Consider the following 21,417-nt stretch of genomic DNA (forward strand, 5'->3'; position numbering starts at 1 on the left):
TAATGCTGGGAATGTTTGTGGCTTTTTCCTTCTGTGTCTGCCTATGAAACAGCTATGGGATTTCTTTGTCTTACTGTAATATTCATTGTGATGATCATGTGCTGTGGGAAAAGCACTTTCCTGGCATTTCCAACATGTTGGATGGTGGCAGGTCATGCTACCAGTTGCCAGTTCAATGTGAATATGGTTATACTTCCTTCCTCCCCCACAAATCTAGATTCAGGTCCTTCCTGGAACAACAGCCTTGTAGGTGCCAGTGCTCCAAAGTCCCCCACTTTTCACTGTGATGGGTGGCTCCTGCTGGGAAGGGAACCAGGGCTATAGTAATATCAGATATCTCAGTGGCATTCCTCCATGGTACAGCAAATGCCTCCACTGCCTGCTCTGGCCCTTGCCATCCAAAACTGTCTGTTTACAATGCATGTAAACCTTACAAATAAGGTTGACACATAAAGAATATATATTGCTGTACAGTAATCTTAATCCAGATACTAGCATGGGAGAAAGTTAGCTCTGCATTTAATTTTTGGTGCTGCCCCAGATCTCCCTCAGATGAGACACATTGTCTACCCTGTGGTTCAATTCCCACCTTTGTAAAATAGAACTAATATTTTCACATCTCTCTGAGATTATATCAGGCACAGTGCACGGCAAGATAATGTCAATTAATTTCAAGAAAACTGGTATGTCTAGTATATCCACTCAACAGACAACCACACAGGGCTGCTGGCTGGAAGACAACATGTATAATCCAACCTTGAGGAGCACTATGGAGAGTTATAACAATGTTACAAGTATTCTTTCAGGTCCATAACTAGACTGGACTAAGGTTGGGAATCTCTGGCTCTGGCTAACATATATGGTGTTTACACTTCCCACAGGATTTTTTTCTTTTATGTAAATATACATAGGCCAGGAATAAAATGACCAGCTCTCTCAGCGCACATCGACAAAATTACTCTCTAAAGTGATTCCACATCTTTTACATGTAAAACTTCAGAAATAAGGAAAAACAAACCATCCGTAATTCAAATCGGCCTCTACTTATCTGTGGGTTTCAAGACCAAACTCCTTCAAATAAACAGTAGACACTGCCTTATTCAGGCCACAGATGCAGAGATGCCTTCAGGGTGCTTATCTGACTCTTCTGACCAAGGAGGGTACATTTGGTGACTCTGTGCCTAACTTGAGTACCAAGACCTAAGGAAAGTAAATATACTGTGAATGAATATATAAATATTTTTACTCCATTTTGGACCAGTTACCTAGGGCAAAATTAACACTTCTTCCCTTACTCTCTATCTTAGACTAATTAGTCTACACTCAGAAATGCTGTAACAACCCTACATTTATCTGGGTTCTGCAAGAGACCCAATATCTTCTAAAATTATAAATCACTAAGCACAAATCACTATAGATAACCCCCTATTCATCATGCATATTTTGCATCCTTCTGCCCAGGACACCTTTTAACACTTCTTGAAAGAAAATGTCCTACAAATAATAAGGAATATTGAAACTCAGTGTGATGGCAAGAGACACGATGGTATCACCAAGAGGAAAAGCATTGACACCTGGCAATGTGTGTCTTCCTTTATCAGGCCTCTGTTTTCACATTGCCAAGAATCGAACTTGTTTTGAGTTAGGACCCAACTGAACTTCTCTCTGTCAAAAACTCCTCTCTTTCACAAATTCTCTCACTATTTACATCATTTAGTACCTTATCTCCAGTGTTGCTGGAGGACTGACAGGCTTAAAGAGATCTTTTCTTTCAAGATAATGAACTGATGATGATGACAATCATGATGATGGGGGTTTTGTACACACATAAAGGACATTGAGATATCATGATAGCCAACACTTAGTGGAACACTAGATGAAGAGATAAGAGAAAAAGAGATGACCCCATAGCTAGGTTAGTTCAACTGACATTTGTATTTCAGCACATCTATTTCATGCAAGACATGCAAGGAAACTTGTTCAGATTATGCCCTTGTCAGAAAATGCATAAATGTCCTTTTGCTATTCTTTAAAAACTAGTTTTGGAAGAAAACGTCTGAGTGCAGGAGTCAGCTGACAGTGTAGGCTTACACTGTTCATTCTGGAGCTCCTCACATAAGGCTGCCTTGTGACCAAAGGAGACCAGCAGACTGAACTCATAGCATCACTAAGAATGTTCATTTTTCTCATGACTTGTTTTTCATCACTTTTCCATCATATGTTTTCACTTCCTTTTCCATATTGCACTATTCAGTTCTGCTAAGACTAGACCCTGTGCAGTCACAGCACATTAAATTTCATAATATCAATAATGAATTTAAGTATTTGTCATCCAGTGCAGTTTTATGAGGACTCTAAGCTAGACAAACTACACAATACTGCAAAGACTTACTAACCTTGGGGTGGCACACTCCCAGAAAGACACGCTCAGGGGAAGGCATACAAACACGGTTTTCCTGCAGTCATCCCTCTCTGACTGCTACAGGCTGAAATACCTGCAACATTTACTCATAAAGTCACAGTGACAACAACTGTGTTAGACTCTAATCCATGTGCTGGGACTAAAATGGAGCTCAGGACACTGTTTATCAGCTATTTTAACTAGAGGTCAGTTCATCTAAAGAATGCTGTAATTTTCCACTGGTTTCTACAAGGATGGGAATTACTTTTTTTTTCACAGCACAGCCCTGCATCACTCTGTGATCCTGTGAGCATAATCCCTTGGCACTAAAGCCTCTTACTGACAATGCAGTAAACCTGCTCTGTAAGCATCAGAAAAGGGAAATAAAAGATGTTCCAAATTTGTATTTCACAAAATATGACACTGAAATCAATTAGATGTTTCCGGATCAATAGGGGCTTCAGTCAATAAACCTCCTGTCAACACAATGTCTAGAAGACCTGTTGACACCATTTGAAAGCTCCTGATTTAAAATCTCTGTTGGGATTATTATTAAAGCTGTTACTCAGTTACTTATCTGTTCACAGACACCATTTATGGGGTCAGCATGAAGGTCTTGACTGAAAGTTTTGGCTGTTGCACATAAAACTTAATTACAATGTCAGAGACTTTTGTTCAGTATTTACAGGAGGAAAATAAAAGCTTCAGAGGACAGATGCTGTTAAGGAGTGCCATTGTCTTCTACAGTTGGGGGCCGTGTCATTCCTGCAGTTCAAACCCTGAACTTCATCTTCATTTAATTAACCCAAAGCCAAATACTGCTGAAAATATTTGCAGAATTTGAAGAAGTTTCCTTCCAGAGTCAGCCAAGTAATTCTAGGAACCTGCTCTATCCTAAGGTCTTGATTCAGCAAGATAAGTAAGCAGGAATTCATTTATTCAGCATTGAATTAATTGCCAAACTGAAGTTCAGAAGCTGTCAGAGAATTGAATTCCTGAAGGATTGAGGCACTGAGCTCCAAATTAGACAATGAGGACCAGTACAGAATCAGAAGGGAGCTCACAGGTTCATGAAGGCTGCTGAAGCCTCTGACCTTCCTGAAGGGCAAGAGGGAGAAGTTTCTGTGTGCCCTGAAAGCAGTGTCAGGCAGGACTAACAACACCTGCCTGCCCACCACAGAGGAATAAGCCCTCCAAACAGCAAGGCTTTTTTAGGAAGATGAATTTACACAGCTCAACTGCTGATGAATGTGCTTTGAAGTGCTTTGAGCAATACAGGCCCACGGTAGTGATGAGATGCTGCTTGTTCTTTAAGATAAATCAATTCACATCCCTCCTGGCTTTACTTCAGGTATGTCCCAATCTCTGAGTCAGCAGGACCCTGGGGTGACCCATACCAGCATGTTTGTGTCTGCTCTGCCCTCTGCCTAAGTGTTCCATGGTTCCAGCAGAGTCTGTGTCTTTCTGCATCTCTCACAGCCTGGATGCGGGGCTGTTTTGAACACTGCCATGGTGAAGAGCCTGATGAGCAAGTGTTTACCTAGCGCTACTTTTGCATGGAATACATGTACTTGGCAGAGCCAAATGTTTCACATTAGGTTACAAATCAAATCAGTTCTTTTCCTTCTTGCCAGTGAGCAGCAGTTCCTGGAGTTTTCTAGTACAAATAAAACAGTATCATGCCACTCAGAAGTGCAGTGTAAGATTGTCAGAAGGTGAGGATGTGTCCCAAGTCCATGCAGGTCAGTCCGGGTTACTGGGTTAGCCGGTCACTTATCACTATCTAATATCGCAATATGACATGAGAAGGAAAAAACAGGCAACTATTCAGCGATATGCTTCAACCCATCCCTGGCTTACAGGGATTTGTGGTACAGGAACATTTCAGGTCAGACATGCTGCCTGTGTAGTTAAATCCTGGGTGTTTTTTTCCTACTGATTTGTCCACCCGCTCTTTAACTCATCCACTCTTTTGGAGTGTGTACATCCTGGGCCAAAGAGTTTTAAAAACTTTTAGTATTCTGTTTGTGGAGTCTCCCTTTCCCTTTTATTTCCAGCATCTACCCTCTTCCTTATTATTATTCATTTTGCTTTGAAAAACTCTTAATTTAGAATTTCAGGACAGTTTGTCAATTTTTTAGGCTAGGTAACAAGTAACATGAGTGTGGAACATCACTGTGATTCTTTGATTCTTTTCCTGTATTTACTTTTTAGCTGTACAGCCCTAAGACATTGTCTATACAAATTTTTGATGCGATTTATTGAGATATTCTGATGCTCTCCTGCAAGACTTGGCATCTCAGAAATGGGATCTTTGATTACTTGTTCCTTTCTTGTGCTCTCTCCTGCCTTTTAACTCCTGAAGCTTGCTGCCGTCATTGTAAACAAAAGTTTAAAAATACAACTTTAGGACATCCCGGGCTTTGGAGAACCCAGTTATGAACTGCTTAAAACGCTACATTAACTAAAAAAATAATAATAATTCGTTCCTTGGGCGGCATTCCCCCCTTCCACGCGGGGGGGGCATGAACATCGCGGCTACGAGGCACGGCGGGCATGGGGAGGGGGCGAGGGCCGTGCCGGGTGCGGGAGCCGGCAGGTGGGTGCCGCACGGAGGGACAGGACACGGCTTCCCGCGGCGGGGCGCGGCCGGGGTGCGCGGCGCCGGCGCGGGCGGTGGCGGGCGGCGGGCAGCGGTGCCGCGCGGGCGGGCGGGGGGCGCCGCCGGGGCGCTGCCGGCGGAAGGCGCAGGGTGCCAGGTCGGAGCGGGGCGCCGGTCCCGCCCCGGCGCTATCCGGCCGCCGGGGAAGCCCGGCCGGGAGCCGCAGCCCCGAGCCCCCCGCGGGCAGCAGCAGCCCCCGCCCCGCCGCTGCCCGTGCCGGACGGGAGGGGAGGGGGCGCGGGAGCCGCGCCGTGGGTGCGCGGCCGCTCGCACCGCGCCCTGGCCGGGGAGCGTGGGCAGCGCCAGCTTCCGTGGGGCAGGGCCGGCCGCGGCCGGCAGGTCAGGGAGGGCCGGAGCGGCCCCCCCGCCCCGCTCCGCCCGTGCGTGTGTTTGTGTGCGCGCTGATTACAGTAATTTTGAGGGTGATGTTGCAACGGGGCAGAGTGTGCGGGGCGGCCCGTGCTGAACTTTATAACGCTCCCGCATGTCAGCCGCCCTCGATAGCGCGTCCATAAAGGGGTCAGCGGGAGCGCCGGCCGGCCTCGCCGCCCTCGCCGCCTCCCTCCTGCCTGCGGGCCGCCCGGCCAGGAAGGGGAGTTATTCGGGATTGCAGCAGCGGCCGGGAGCGGGAGCCCAGGCACAGCCTCCGCGCCGCCGCGCCGCGCCCGGGGTCCCGACAGGCAGCAAGATGAGGGGCAAAGAGGAGAAGTCGTCCCTGAAAGGTGGGTTCACCGCTCCGCCCTGGCAGGACAACTGTTCTCCACGGGGAAAAGAGCCTTCCCCCAGCAGCGGGGTCCCCGCGCAGCGATGCACCGGGGGATACAGGCGGGTGCGTGCGGGGGGCAGCCGAGGCAGCGCTTGGCACGAACAGAGGCCAGGTGACTTGGCGAGAGCAGCGGAATCCTTGTAAAGAGACCGACGCAGAGCGGGGGCGAGGGCGCTGGTGTAGCCGGCTGGAGCGGGGGCGCTTGCGGGCGGCGTGGGGGGCCGCGGCTGAGCCGGCAGGACGGCAGTGGGTGTCAGCCTCTGGCAAGCTGTGCAGAGCTGCGAGCGGGTTGTGCCAGAGACTGGGAGCCGTTTGCCTCTGTGCACAGCAGGCAGGAACGTGCCGGGGGTCATCGCCTTGTAGCCCGGAGATGCCAGCAGGCAGAGGGGCAGGGGACGGGGAATTTGGTGACCGTCGCAACTGTGGATCTCGAGTGGTTTTTAACAGCAGTACTCTGAAAACAGCACGAAGGGACAGAGACAACTGTCTGCTTCTCTTTCAATCTATCAAGCGGGATTTTTTTGAGGATAGTTTTAAATCCCAAACTTTATTGTGGAATTCGTTTTTCTTTTTTTTTTTTTTTTTTTATTTTTTTGTTCTCCACTTGCATTAATGACAGTGGCAATCTCTGTGTGCAACAGAGTGAGGAAAGCCACAAGTGAGAAAATTTAGAGCCCCGCCAGCTGCAGTCCACATTTCCTTGCTTCTCCAGTCGCCGCTTCCTTCCCTGGCGCCGGCTCCCTTCCACTTCCCTAACCGGGACGGCGGGGCCGGCCAAGGGCCCCTTGCTCCGGGAAGGCCACCGGAGGCGCGGAGCCGGCAATCCTCCCTCTTTGCTTTTTCCCTATAACGCCATTGTAGCGCTTTTGAAAGACCTGTGCCCAACTCGCAGGGCTCTGTCTCTCTCTTCTCCGGGTCATCCATGTTGCCGTTCAAGGTGAGCTGCTGCCTGTGACGGCTGCCGTGCTGCGCTGCTTGCCCGCCCTCCCTCTACCCCGTGGCGCAGGCTGCAGGCAGCTGCCAAGGGATGCCACCCAGCGGCCGGCACTGGTTCTGGGGGGAGGCAGCAGCAGCGGGTACAGAGGGAAAAAAAAAAAAAAGAGTAAAAAGACGGTCTCCGGGCGGGGGGAGGACGGGGGCAGGTTGCAGCTGGAGCGGCTGGCCGCAACCCAGCGCCCTTCGTTCAGACAGCGAGGCGAAACGCGCATGAATAACACCCCGTCGGGTGGAAACTTCCAGCCGCCTGCAGGGCGCAGGAGCTCGGTTCCCCCCCGACCCGTGCCAGGGCTGGGGCGGGGATGCGCCCCGGCGGGGGAGCCTGGCGGCAGGCCGTGGTCCTTGCCGCGACCCCCGGGAGGAGGGCTCCGGCTGCATTCTTTCACCTTGGGCGCCGTGCATGCACCAGTGCTCCTGGTGTGCCCCCGGCGCGCCCGTGGGGAAGCGACTGAGCCATTATATCCCGGGTACACGGTGTTCCCAAATGACCGTGTACAGTAAAAACAAAATCTGCAGAGCGGGGCTGTTTCCCTTTCTCCCCCCCCCCCCCCCGTTATTGCACTTGTCCAGCCCTCGGTAATCTCCCCAGCTTTTCTAGAAGTAGATTTCTGCTCTCTCCTCCAAGTTCAGGGAACGGATTTTTTTCTCCCGTTGTTTCCCTTTTTGGCATTAATTTTTCTTTTCCTTTTGCTTTTAGTTATGTCCCAGCCAGGATCAGGGCAGTGCACAGAAGGGACGTTTGTTTGTTTTATTGAAAACCGGGCAGGAAATTTTGTTCTTCTGAGTCACTGCGGCTCCTTCAGGGAGACGTCAGCGTCCCTTATCGCCGCTCCGCCGGTGCGGCGGCACCGGGAGCGGACGCAGACTGCGGGCTGGTGGGGGGACACCCATGCTTTCGGGAAGAGGTGGTCGTCCTAAAAACACAGCCAGATTTCTACTTTATATAACCGTAAAATAAGTAGGGCCGGATAACAAAAGGGGGGGAGGGGGAGAGAGAAAGTCAGGGTTACGGGAGTTTGCTGTCAAGGAAAAAAAAAAGGATTTGATTCTTTTGCCTGTGGATGCTCGGCATCCTGAGGCAAGGTCCTGCGGGGTACTGTGTGGGGCTCCCCTGAGGGGTGCGCCCAAGGTAGGGCGGTGGTGAGGCAGCGACGATTGCCTTCCCCTCCCACCCTCGACATCCCCCGAGGCAGCCACTGGCCGCCCCTCACAGGACGTCGGGGGGCCGCGATCGTCGCCGCCCCGCCCCGGTCCCGCCCAGCGCCGCCGCCACTTAAACGCCGCCGGGTGCTCCGCCAAGTCAGTGCGGTGCTGGGAGCTGGTGGTACTGTGCCCTTGCTGTGCATCCCGCTCTTGCTTCAAAATGACCGTGAAAGCAGCTGAGGCGTCTGGTCCTACCTTGACTTACTCGAAGATGAGAGGGATGGTGGCCATCCTCATCGGTGAGCGGCGTGCGGACTTCTTCGAAGAAGCTCAAGGGGCTGTGATTTTTCTGTCACGGTGGCTTAACGATTTTGTTTCTCCTTTCCTTTTACTTTATAGCTTTCATGAAGCAGAGAAGAATGGGACTAAACGATTTCATTCAGAAGATAGCCACCAACTCCTATGCATGCAAGCAGTAAGTGTCAGAAATCTTGTGGGGAGGGGATTTCAGTCACAAATATCCCTAGATATTGCGAGATGTAGTTTAAAAATAATGTTTGCTTACCGCAATTCCTGCGGCATTACTGTTACGGAAGAATTTATTTGTCTTGTTGAGGTATTAGTCACTTCGCAACCATCTCTCCGTGAGCTGGGTTTGGAACAAATAAGTCAGAGATTTCTAGGGACCCGTCCCTATTTTGTGCCGTACTTAGTGTGTATGTAAATTTCTTTGTATGATGGAACTTACTGTCACTAGAAAAATTTTACTCTTTAAATCGAATGGATTGTTTTGGTTGCCTTCTGTAGTAGACTCAAGCAAAACTCTTCCGTGATACGTGCTTGCCCTCTGGCGAGAAGATCTGCCTGTGCTGCTCCCGGTTAACTTCTAATCATGTGTGCTCTTATCCTTGCAGCCCTGAAGTTCAGTCTATCTTGAAAATCTCTCAGCCTCAAGAGCCTGAACTTATGAATGCTAATCCTTCTCCTCCGGTAAGTAGATTTTACTCAGTGTGACATTTTTAGAACATCAATTCGGCCACTAATAGAAGTGTAGCGAAATTAGCATCACGAGTATTGCATTAGTGCAATCTCATAGCACACTAATGTAAACAAGGAGGAATAGTTGGGTTAGACTGAAACTTTCTGTTTCAAACATAAAAATGTTTAAGAAGAGTTATGAGTTGTTATTTCAGTATGGAATGTGTCGAGGACTTCAACAAGCACTTTTAAGTAAGCTATGGTTGTTAGACTTTTTAGGCAGTAGCTATTAGTTTAAGATATCTGTTAAGAGATCAAGTTTTAGTGGCAATAAGAGTGTTAATCTTTATTTTCAAGGTCACTTTATTTATATTTTTAGAAAGGATAAATTGTTGGGACTCTCATTGCTGAGCTGTTTTAATGAACGTGGTTTCTCTGTATTTTTTTAGCCCAGTCCTTCACAGCAGATCAATCTCGGCCCATCATCCAACCCACATGCCAAACCATCAGACTTTCATTTCTTAAAAGTGATTGGAAAAGGCAGTTTTGGGAAGGTAAGCATAACTTTTATTTTCATTCTAACTTATTTATTCTTGAGCTTCTCTGTGAAATACCGACGAGTGGGGTTTGCACTGTCGTTGGTGAATGGTGATCTCTCAAACCAAACCTGAGCACATCCAGTGCAGGAACAGGGACTCTGCATTTGAATGAGTCAGAAGAGCAAGGGAACTCAGTCCTCTAGTGCTCTGAAGAATAGATGTACTTGGCTTTTGGAAGAGAAAGAAGCTAGATGTAGTATCTTTGGGCTAGATAATTCTGCCAGAACGGTAACAGTGTCAGGCATTTCCAGCAAAGGGCTTGCACATTGAACCAGAGGGATGTGGCAGTGCTCAGAAGCTAAAGTAAAGGCTGGTTGCTGGCTGTGTTTACAAGTTGTTCCATATTTCAATATTACTCAGTTCTGCAATTTTATGCACTTTCAGGTCCTCCTTGCACGGCATAAGGCAGAAGAGCAGTTCTACGCTGTTAAAGTCCTGCAGAAAAAGGCAATCCTGAAGAAGAAGGAGGTAAGCTGCTCTTCTCAATGCCATTGCAATGTCCATCAAAAACTTTTTACTGCTACCGCTAAGCAAGTGTACTAAATGTTAATGGATTTCTGATGTTTTCAGGAGAAGCACATTATGTCAGAACGCAATGTCTTGCTGAAAAATGTGAAACACCCCTTCCTGGTCGGGCTTCACTTTTCCTTCCAGACTGCAGACAAATTGTATTTTGTCCTGGATTACATCAATGGTGGAGAGGTAAGCAGTAAGAAAATTATTAGTATTTCCTATCATGTGCATGGTGGTAGGGTAGATATTTTCACCCTTCCTTTTAAATACAAAAAAAGCTGCAAGGGGAAAAGTCATGGGGGAGAAGTTACTAGATTCAATGTTTCTGCCTGCCAACTTTTGAACTACCAAAGGATCCTTAGGCCATTTCCTGCTATTGTTCTCCCCGTGCTATATATGTTGAGTCTAATTAAGTGCGTTGTTAACAGGCTTTGGCGCCGTTTACACGACTTTGTTCTCTCTGTCTCCTGTAGTTGTTCTACCATCTCCAGAGGGAGCGTTGCTTCCTGGAGCCAAGAGCCCGATTTTATGCTGCTGAAATTGCCAGTGCACTGGGCTATCTGCACTCCCTGAACATCGTTTATCGGTGAGCAGCCTTGTTCAATTTGTTGTACAGAAAAAAAACATGTGCTTTGTTAAATAAACATTGAAAAGTTCAGATCCATAGGAGCTTGGAATTGCATTTAATATTTTGTGGTGGCTTAGTGAACTTCTCTGAACAGCTACACCTAAAATATTCTTGCTGCACCTCCTCTAACATTTATTTATCTCTTTCATCTCTTCCTGCAGAGACTTGAAGCCAGAGAACATCCTGCTTGATTCACAGGGGCACATTGTCTTGACTGACTTTGGACTCTGCAAAGAAAACATAGAGCACAATGGCACAACCTCCACCTTCTGTGGCACACCAGAGGTATGGCCAGCCCTCAGCCCCCCCACTCTCAGCACAACAGCAAGAGCTGTTCTTAGCAGTGAAAACCGACTTGTCCCAGGTGTATGTAAGGCTGGTTACATGAGCAGGGGACATTATGGGCCTTTTAATAATAGGGCTGCCAGTGAATACATGTAGGATGCATGGAGCTTGCTGAGCAGGAGAGAACAGCTCTCAAGCCATCTGCCTGTCTGTAAAAATAGTGTAGCTTTCCTTTAGCCTAGATGTTGCTGGGATTCAGTAAGCTGCTTTCATTCATGAATGGGGAGGCTTTCTTGGTTGTAAAGATCCCTATGGCTCACATGGCTCTTTCCCTTCTCTTACACAGTATCTTGCTCCTGAAGTTCTCCATAAGCAGCCCTATGACCGGACTGTGGACTGGTGGTGCCTTGGAGCAGTCTTGTATGAGATGCTTTATGGCTTGGTAAGCAACAAATCCTTCATGACAGATCAAACTAGCTTACTCAACCTTTTCCCACAAGAAACCCCATGCCTGCCCATCAGCCTCATTAACTCCTCCTTTTCTGCTTCCCACAGCCGCCCTTCTACAGCCGAAACACCGCAGAAATGTACGACAATATCTTGAACAAACCCTTGCAGCTGAAGCCAAATATCACTAACTCAGCTAGACATCTCCTGGAAGGCCTCTTGCAGAAGGACAGGACAAAGAGGCTCGGTGCCAAGGAGGACTTTGTAAGTGAGAACTGGCCAGCGCCCTCATGCAGTGTTGGGAGGATGACTGGGCCATACTGTTTACATTAGCTCAGTTCTGAATTAATCTATTTTTCTCTCTCTTAACAGATGGAGATTAAGAATCACATCTTCTTCTCCCCAATTAACTGGGATGATCTCATTAATAAGAAGATTACACCCCCTTTTAACCCAAATGTGGTACGTATCACTTCTAATTATAGAGTGCATGGAGAGTGTTTTTACCCCTTGTCTTTGGGGTGCCCAGGAGCCAGGGGCAAGTGCCCAGATGTGGGTGTGTTTGGGGAATGGAACTTTCCTTCCCCTGTATCTGTGTCCAAACAAAGTAAAAAACAGGTGGTAATTGACTTTGGCTGTTTTTTTTGTTGTCTCACATGCTTCATTTGCATGGGAATTTTAAAATAATGCCCAGCCTCCCCATTTTACCGAAGGAGAAGTTAAGGTGTAGGGAGCAAGTAGCTTCCCTATGGCAGAATTAAAATTGGCTTGTCAGATACTAACATGTAAAGTGAGAGATCAGGTTGTGGAGGTTGCTCTCCATAACTTTCTGAGCATTTTATAACTTCCTTTAATAACTAGGAGACCAAAGTCCTGCACTGCAAACTGCTGTGTGGCAGAGTGGCATGTTTGCATTTAGCTTCTGTTGCATGAGCTTTGTGGGACTGCAGCCATACTAAGTTGAATCATCTTGTTTTTAGTGAGTCAGTGTGCTACAGCATACAAAAAAGGTTAAACTGTTGAAGGCTGCTAAACAGGGGGCCTGAGGTGATAACACTGAATCTCTGTATGAGGGTGCTTGTCTCCATAGAGAATTGAGTTGTGAACTCACAAAATCTTAAGGTCTAAATTCCTTTTCTGTCCTTTCCACAGAGCGGCCCCAGTGACCTGCGACACTTTGATCCGGAGTTTACAGATGAGCCAGTCCCTAACTCCATTGGCCAGTCCCCAGACAGCATCCTCATCACTGCCAGCGTCAAAGAAGCCGCTGAGGCTTTTTTGGGCTTCTCATATGCCCCACCCGTGGACTCTTTCTTGTGAACGTTTTTATTTTATTCTTTTTTAATAATAATAACTATTATTTTTATTTTTTGTTTGGCCTTCTGGTGGAACTGCCAGTTGACCAGTCACCTTGAAAGAGAATTTGCACATTTCCACCATGGCAGCTTTGCAGCCTTAATTTCAACTACACTTTTTGCTGGAAGCTTTTTTGAAGAGCACATCATTCTAAATGAGCTTTACAGGCTTTTCATTTCCATTTGTTCTTCCCCCAAAGTGGTGCTGTCTCCTTGGGAAAGAAAAAATGATCGCTGCCATAGACTGCTACGGCAGATCATAGGAGTAAGAATAAGCTGTTTTGTAATCGTGCTCGAAAAGCCTTGCCTGGAGATCTATCTGAAGGTGATAAGGATTTTATGAAATGTGCCTTTTTTCTGATGAGATCTTGTGAGCTCCAAAGCTTTCCCTGTCACAGAGTGTGTTTCTCAGTTCATTTTTGTGGGTTTACTATGTGAACAAATGGTATACGTGTGGTCTGCGTACTACAGATGGACTTAGTTTAAAGCATCAGTGTGACACTTGCAGGATACCACAATGTGGGGCATTGTTTGTTTCTTCCATATTTGGAAGATAAATTAAGTGTAATTTTGAAATTTCTTTTGTAAATCTATACTGTCAACTAAAATTATTGAAATGGGCTCACAATTACTTGTATCCAAATGCTTGAAGAAAGCATTGCTGCTATGAAAAAAGATTTCTATTTTTAGAAAGGGTTTTTATGGACCAAAATGCCCCAGCTGTGCAGTCAGTCAAAGCTGTTGGTTTTTATTTTTTTCTTCTTTAGTTTAAAAGATATCATCTGTAAAATGGGCATTATTTATGGTCTTGGGGTTTGAGGGATTTTCATTCCTGATTGTATGTATTGTAAAAAAGATCTGTACATTCAGTTGTAACTCTAGATGTATATTTAAACTTACAGACTTACTTGTAATGTATACCATCATTGTAATGTAATATAATTAACATGGTTATATGTATCATATTTTTTTGTGACCAGACCCATAGGTTTGCAGTAAAATCCTGAAAAATACTTCCATGAACTTTGTCTTATTTTAAAACAAAGGTTTTAGCAAGATTTAAAATAAGTCCAAGCTGCCAATCAGCTAATTTTGTTTAGGTGTGTGATGGTTATTCCATCAGACTGCACCCATAGAAGTCTTGCCATGAATACGGCTTGGCAAAGTACGTGGATACAAGTTGGTCTTCCAAGTATGGGTGTTGGGAGTGGTTGTGTAGAGTGGGTGTTCTTTCGTGATACAAATGCTCCCATTCCCTCAAAATTAGTTTCTCTGCCTCAAGCAAAGTGCAGGTGCTGCTCTATGGTGTGGGCAAGGCACAGTTACACTTGAATGATGTCCTTAGGTAACCAAGACATGAGATGTTTTAGCACAGCATTGCAGATGTACACTACAGACTATCATGGTACTTTGGAAACAGCGCCTATTGGGGAGTCCATCCTGGAGCTTCTAACATCTTGCTGCTGTGATGTGGGGCAGTGCACTGTACCCTGAGTTTACCAGTGTTCAAAATCTATTCACTCACTGATCATATGCTTGCAGCTGGGGTAAAACTGTTTTACCTAAAACTGTTAGTTTTTTATTACTGAGTACTGCTACCAGATGGCCTGCCAGAGGGATTTCTGGCCAAGAAGCAAGATCATCTACTTGCTTCTTGGGTGATCCTGTTCGGTTTCCTTTGTGTGGTGAGGGATGGTTTTTTTCTCTGAGGAACTGAGCTTCTGCACCTTCTTTACAGTTCCATTATCCATTGGGTATTTCAGTTGTTGGTCTTAGCAATTCTGAGAATCCAGAGGAACAGTTGCTGAGAAAAGTTGGATAGTTGAATGTTGCTCAGGCTGCTGTGATAACAGCAGTGTAAGCAATTCGCTAATAGGGCTGGTATTTCTATTCATTACATTTCTGAGATAAAAGCCTGCAGTAATTTTCCAGCTTTTATTATCCGTTCCATGTAGGAACAGAAAAATGTGTATGGCTTTAGCCATAAACTGTTTCTGGGAGACCACACTCAGAGCTGAAAATGCTAATTTATAGCAGCCAAGAAACCTTTGAGATTCAGTTATTATCTGAAAGAGATGCAGTCACCTCCCCCTCAAACTCCCAACAAACTCAAATTCATGCATTCAAAAACTCCTTGAATAGTGCACTAACAGGCTCTGCAAAGTCTTCCACTGCTATAATGTTCCTGAAACATCTTTTGTGCCTGTGACTTTGTAGGCTAGAGATGTTAAAATATATAGTGCTAATTTGTCTCTACAGAAAATGAAGCTTTTCTTGCCAAGCAACGAAGCTGTGCATACACATTATCTTTGCCTCACATTTCCCAGCCATGAGCAAGGTGCTGCGTGCAGATACGCGAGCAGAGAGCTGCAGCTCCAGGGTAACAGAACGTTAAACGCTGCCTATCATTTTCAAGGAAAAAAACCTGCTGGAGAAATTAATAATAAAGAAGTATAAAACTTCAGTGACTCAAAGGTGTACATCATGTGCTTTTCATCTCTGCCAAGATGTAGGGTATTTAATGGGTTCCTTTTAAAAAACAATGTCTGATTGTAATTCTAAATGTTCCACCATGCGTAGGCTTATTATGTTGCTGCTGTTTTCTGCAAAAGTCTGCAACTGCTAGCAATGAATATTTAACACATGCCACCTCAATTGTTTGGTGTTGAAAAGGGGAAAAAGTTGTCCATGATTTTAATCTTGCTGATCTTGATGTATTACAGTCATGCCTGTAGGAAGAATCTGTGGAAGTCACCTGGGTTTTGTGTTTGTTGTTTTGTTTGTTTTATGGGATTCTGTGTCTATAAGATCTGTATTTTCTTTAGAGAAAAGTCTCTGCACTGAGAGGCAAAGTGCTAGCATTCCTGAAATCAGAGGTGACATAGGTGTTATGAGCCTTTTTGACTAAGACCTGAATCTGTACTTTAATTTCACTCATTTGTAAAATGGAAGTAGTCATCCATACTTTCTGCTGGTGGCAGTGTGGTAACTGCCACCAGTTTGGACAGCTTTATTTAGCAGAATGGTCAATGCAACTAAACTTCTAACACTTATATTGTAACCTGCATAGCAAGCATAGCATGCTTGGGTTTTCATATGCTCTTTGTGTGGATTGTATTGATAATACATGCAAAAAAATTGAAATACGTAAATGCAGACATCTCACGTGGTTTAGTATGTGCTACTTATCTCCGTGTACCAAAAGACATGAACCGTTTCATGAGCCTTAGGGAGATAAGAGAAACTTCCTAGTGACTATTTTTCTTCTGCTCCTTATACTCAGCAGGCTGGAGGACAGACTGGATAATAAGCAAATTAAGCAGGAAGTTCCTGTCTCTCCCCCAAAAAATTCTTAGAAAGTAGTTTATGCCTACCCTCTGTAGACTTATAATGAGCCTGGAGAAATTAATGAAAAAAACCCAAGACTCTAGTACAGCCTTGCATCTCTAGTGAAACATTTCTACAGATAGGTGCTAGAAATGAGGGATGCTGCTCAGAAAGAAGCTTTGGCTAGTAGTCCTAATTCAGCATCTCACCTGGGGTACCTGAGGGTAGGTGAGATGAATCTGGGCCCATCTGGACTCTTGTAAGAAGGGAAATGAAATATTGCACAAAATTATGTTCCTATTTAGCTGCAGTACCAGATCTACAGATGTTTATGTGATATCAGGTGGCTGTAGGGCTGCTACCCTGGTAGGACTGCTATGACAGTTTACAGTAAAGATGCTTTCTGATGCTCCTCACAGTTGCAGTTCCTGCTATGAAGGCCTACATTTCAAGGTCGGGATAAAATTTTCCATGCTGGCTAGGCCTGGTTATGGAAAATTTCTGCAAAAATGCTTACAAAACATTCCAAAGATATGGCGGGAAGGGGGGGGGGGGGGGGGGAAACCCCTATCTGAAATAGCAATCTTCAAACAATTAATACAGATATGTACAATTTGTTCAGCAATTGCTGAGAGTCAAGCCAGGCTCCGAAAGGTCGGTCTCTTCTGTGAGAGACTGAAATGCGGCAGCTGCTGGCTCTCCTGCACAGGTCCGGGGGCACCGCAGTGCCAGCGTTTGGTCCTCACGCGTGTCCCTGTGGTCACCTGCGGCTATGTGCGGTCAGTCCTGCAGCTCTGCGTGTCCCCGAGCCCGGGCAGAGCGGGGCCGCGCTGTGGCCCGGGCCGAGGCTGACACCCCGTGGTGCCGCCGGGCAGCGCTCGGCTCCCGCCGGGAGAGGGAGAGGGGCGCTGGCGGGGGTGGGAGCCTGTCGCAGGGACAGGAGGGGAGGCAGACGGCGACTCTGGGAAATGGTGCCCTCCTCCTGCCCCTCGTGAGCCACTGGTTCAAGCTGGTGCTGAGAGAGGGGCAGGAGCCATGGCACAGCTCCGGTTCCTCTTGCAGACAGGCATCCACCCGTGATGATAGAGGGGGTTGCGTTCCTGGAGCTGTGCAGGCCTTACTAAGCCCAGATTTCTTTGTCAGATTCAGTCTTCCCTGTAACATCCCCATCGGGACTCATCTGCCTCTGAGAAGCACCAGGCTGGCACAAGAGTTCCCTCCCGAGTATTTTTTGGTGCCCGGATTGCCAGCTGCTACAAATGGATGCTGCCCCTCTCCTTCTCCTCCAGCAGGAGGGATAAGCAGCACCAGGCCAGAACAGCATTGCGCTGTGCCCATGGCTCCTTCAGCAGCTCCTTATCTGGAAAGGCTGGACTATTTAGGAAGGGATCTACAGCCTTGGCCTGTTTATTTGGTAGGGATCTGCTCACTGAATTGTCTCTCCCCATGAGTGAGGATGTGAAGTACTCTGTGGAGGGTCTCTCACATGTTGATGAGGAGGAGAGATCCCACAGTTCAGGCCATCTTTTATGAATGTAGTATATGAAGCACACAAATAAGTGGTTTATAGGATAAGGCCTAAGCCTTCTTAGACTTTATCCTGCTTTCTCAGTTCTCCTAAACATCCTTCTCTCTGCACTTTAGAGTCTATAGTTATGATTGGTCTCTAGTGGTTTGGTATTAAGATTTTCTACACTGGTGTAGAAAATCCATATACTTACTTTTGAAATCTATAGAAACGTATCTTTACTTTTGTAAAGAGGCAATATTTTTTGTAGTCTACCAGAGAGTAGAAATCTAGCACACAGTCCTATATATATATTTTAAAAAATGTAAGTCAGTCAGTTACCATTTTTGCTTTTCTTAGGGAAATAAATTTATTAGTTCAGGTAAATGCACATACTGCTCTGAAGGCAGCTGGACAACTAATGTCTCCCCAAGTACAAAGTATATGCCATACAGAGTAGTTTCCTGCTGAGAACTGCTCTGTATCAGTTCAATTATAGATGCAAAAAATAGCCTGTGTATGGATTTGAACATACGTAATATAGACCATACAACCACAGTTAATGACTGATTGTGCTGAAGTGAACACTGAAATAAAAATTAAGAATGATATGTGGGTATACAGGGACCTAGCTTTTCTGAAGGAACAAAATAATCCATATACTTTTTTTTAGTAATGACCATGAGACTATGGGACATGCTTAATTGGTTACTGTAAAAGAGGGTCGCAAATGTGACTTATGTTTCCAGATTTGGGTCCAAAGTTTCCCTGTATTCCAGGATCACTTTGGCTTCCAGACATCAGGTTGGTACTAAGGTTATATTTTACTGATGTTCTGTGAATGATAAATTTGCAGACTTGTAAGAACCGTCCCTGCTTAATAAGAGATTATCTAGTTATTAATTTTTCAACTCTGAATATAGAAAATAGTCTCACTGAGAAACATTGGGCCCCATGCCAGTTTACAGTTTATGGCTAAGTTAATTAAATCATACCTCTTGATCAGTATGGGTCAGACCTGAGCATGCAACATAGTCTCCCCTTACAGCGACTTTCCAGGTACCCAGAGAGAGAAAGTGATCTCACTTGTCTTAAACAGACATGTTGGGTGCTCTGGTGGGGATGGTTTCTTTCCATTGCCTATAAATGGAGTTTTCACTGACTTGTAAATGCACTTGCTTAAAACAGATTCCTCCTCCCTCGCAGATGATCATTCAGCATGTGCATATTTTGCTTACCATCTATGTGTGTTTAGCAGATCACATCCTAGGCACATGGGATTGATATCAAAAGACATGGAACTAACTGGAAATGATGCAGCTCACCAGGGAGTTGAAGAATTTTACCTCTGCAGATGCTGATAAGCCCTGCAAGCAATTAAGAACATTTAGCAGAGAAAAACGGTATTTGTTTAAAACATGACTGCAAGCCAGAAGAAGGCTTAACAGATTTGACAATCAACTTCCAAAGCATGGATTTTTAAGTTAAGGTTTACAGATGACTACAGATAAACTGCTCCTTATTTTGTGGCCACTACAAAGAAGTATTTCAGCTACTGACAACAAGGACATGAGAATTAGAACAAGCAGTCTATAAAATGGAAAGTGCTGGAGAACAAATATGAAAAGCAAAAAAAAAAAAAAGTTTTATTATTTCTAAAATACTTATCACTTTGGATATCTGCCCTGTTATATATTAACAATTATTAATGTGACATTGCATTCCTTGGCATGTTCCCATCATGCACAGTATTATGACAGGTAATGGTGAAGAGCTGAAAATAGATAAGACACTGAGACACTCCATTAAAATATATAAAAGGAGAGTAGTTCTTGTGTGAAACGCTGCCAAGATCTACAGGGAGTTATACTAAATCATGTAAACCTGTAAACCATTTTTTCATGTAACATGAGAGCATCATAAGCAGAGCCATTCAGCTGGCATGAGTCAAACAAAACATTTGATGGGGGCCTGTTACCATCTGGGTCAAAAATAATTCACCAACTGTTCATGCTCAAATACTGCAGTTAGTCACTCTGAGATAGATCTTAGAGCCTTACAATAAGCAAAGCCCACAGCGTATTCACTCCACTGGAGTGAGTTTTATTTATTTACATAAATAAAATTTAATGTTTAGTAACTACCTGCTCTACTGCTGTGTGTACTATAGTTCTTGCTGATACATTCTGATATATATATTTTTGTATAATCATTGATTCACAGAATGCTTTGGGTTGGAAGAGAACTTAAATATCATCTAGTTCCAACCCACCTGCCATGGGCAGGGGCACCTTCCACTAGACCAGGTTGTCTGGGCCCTATCCAACATGGCTGTGAACACTTTCAGGGAAAGGCCATCCACAGCTTCTCTGGGCAACTTCCTCCAGTGCCTCACCACCCTCATAGTAAAGAGTTATGCATTTCCTTTTTTCCTTCACTCCAAGTGTGCAGCTTCTGTTGCAGTGGACAGGCCAGATGTACAATGTTTATTGGTTTCCATGTCACCTTGACTGGAACAGCCTGGTAAGAAAAACTGCTAGCAGTGCTCGGGAATTCCCTCCCTTGCCTTATGGAGCCATTGCTGAGGTGGCTTTTGTCCCTGCTGGAGGCTGTAAAGTAAAACAGGGTCAAGCTGCTCAGGTGGTGTTTTATTTCACATCTGGCTTAGACCGACAGCTCTGATGTGTTTCCACAGACCACTGGGCCGAAATGGCAGTTCATTTAAACAAAAGAGAAGGGTCCCATAACACCCCTCATTTTCCTTATTACGGCACAGAATAATGGTCCAGCGCAGGGCTGGAGTTGTAAAGGGGAGTAGAACAGCAATATTCTGGTAAAAGTGGGACTTGTCTCAGCACTCTCACATATGCGTTAAGACCACTAGTGTCACCCAGCTGGGCTATGGAAAATCAATCCCTTTGAGTCACGTGATTGCAACTGGAGGTTAGAGATGCTGACCTGAGGCTGCAGGCTTTTGGCTGTTGGCAGCAGGAGCTTTGTTGTTGTTTTGTCTCTGTACAGCCCTATGTGTCAGGGCCTGAGGCTATGGACCACAGCAGCCATGCTCCAACATGCACTTGGAATTTCCATGGATTGTGCAACCTTTTGAATAGTTCCTATGTTTCAGCTATAATGTCCACATGAAGGCTCTGGGAGAAACAGTGTCATCTTCCACATAAGCATAGATTGAAGATAATCTTCTCCTAAAGATGTTCATGCATCCAAGCTTTTCTTCTTCCCATTATGTAGTCAGGTCTCCAGTCATTTCAGGAATGCTCATCTTGATTGTCTGAATGCCCCTCACATCTTTTAACTTGATAAGTTTGATAAGTATAAATTGCTAAAATTATTTTGGGAATATCACTGATTGTGAAGTAAGAAAAAACAGAGCAAGTTTGATTTTCACCTCTCCTTCTGTCAATTTGGTTCTGGCACAAGATTGACTTTATGGAAATTAGTCAGAGCTTCCTGTGCAATTAAAAAAATTGGTCCCACAACCACTTGAAAATTACAAGCAGGTTTTTATAATGAAAATATTTTTTGACGATATGTACTTACCATTTTCTGTTAGGGAGAGTTTTATGAGACAGCTCTAAATTAAACAAACCACAAATATCTACCAAGTGTGAGAAATTGCAAACAGATTACTTGCATCTATCCTCTAGCACTTTATGGATGCACGTGAACCAAGCAGTGATTATTTTTCCCACATGTAGCCAAGTATATGGTCTCTATTCAGTGTTTTCATTTCAGCTAAGCTCTTTCATCTGTTTGCAGCAAATATACCTTAATGTTATCATATCATCCTGA

The 21,417-nt window shown here is 45.2% G+C and overlaps 1 protein-coding gene across 2 annotated transcripts; it reads left to right on the forward strand.

Annotated features, from left to right (window-relative positions):
• Positions 1-5,479: 5,479 nt before the first annotated feature.
• On the forward strand, positions 5,480-13,792 carry SGK1 (serum/glucocorticoid regulated kinase 1). 2 transcript variants are annotated; one of them, XM_058802874.1, is made up of 12 exons: positions 5,480-5,785; positions 8,368-8,443; positions 8,883-8,958; positions 9,396-9,500; positions 9,930-10,013; positions 10,116-10,247; positions 10,532-10,644; positions 10,848-10,971; positions 11,318-11,413; positions 11,527-11,682; positions 11,791-11,880; positions 12,571-13,792. In XM_058802874.1, the coding sequence occupies exons 1-12, from the start codon at positions 5,548-5,550 to the stop codon at positions 12,736-12,738; spliced, it is 1,458 nt and encodes a 485-aa protein (XP_058658857.1). In that variant the 5' UTR covers positions 5,480-5,547; the 3' UTR covers positions 12,739-13,792. The 2 variants fall into 2 exon arrangements, with proteins under 2 accessions (XP_058658857.1, XP_058658858.1); XM_058802875.1 differs by lacking the exon at positions 5,480-5,785 and adding an exon at positions 8,115-8,267.
• Positions 13,793-21,417: the final 7,625 nt, after the last annotated feature.

This window comes from Ammospiza caudacuta, chromosome 3 (assembly GCF_027887145.1).
Source record: "Ammospiza caudacuta isolate bAmmCau1 chromosome 3, bAmmCau1.pri, whole genome shotgun sequence".
Lineage (NCBI taxonomy): Eukaryota > Metazoa > Chordata > Aves > Passeriformes > Passerellidae > Ammospiza > Ammospiza caudacuta.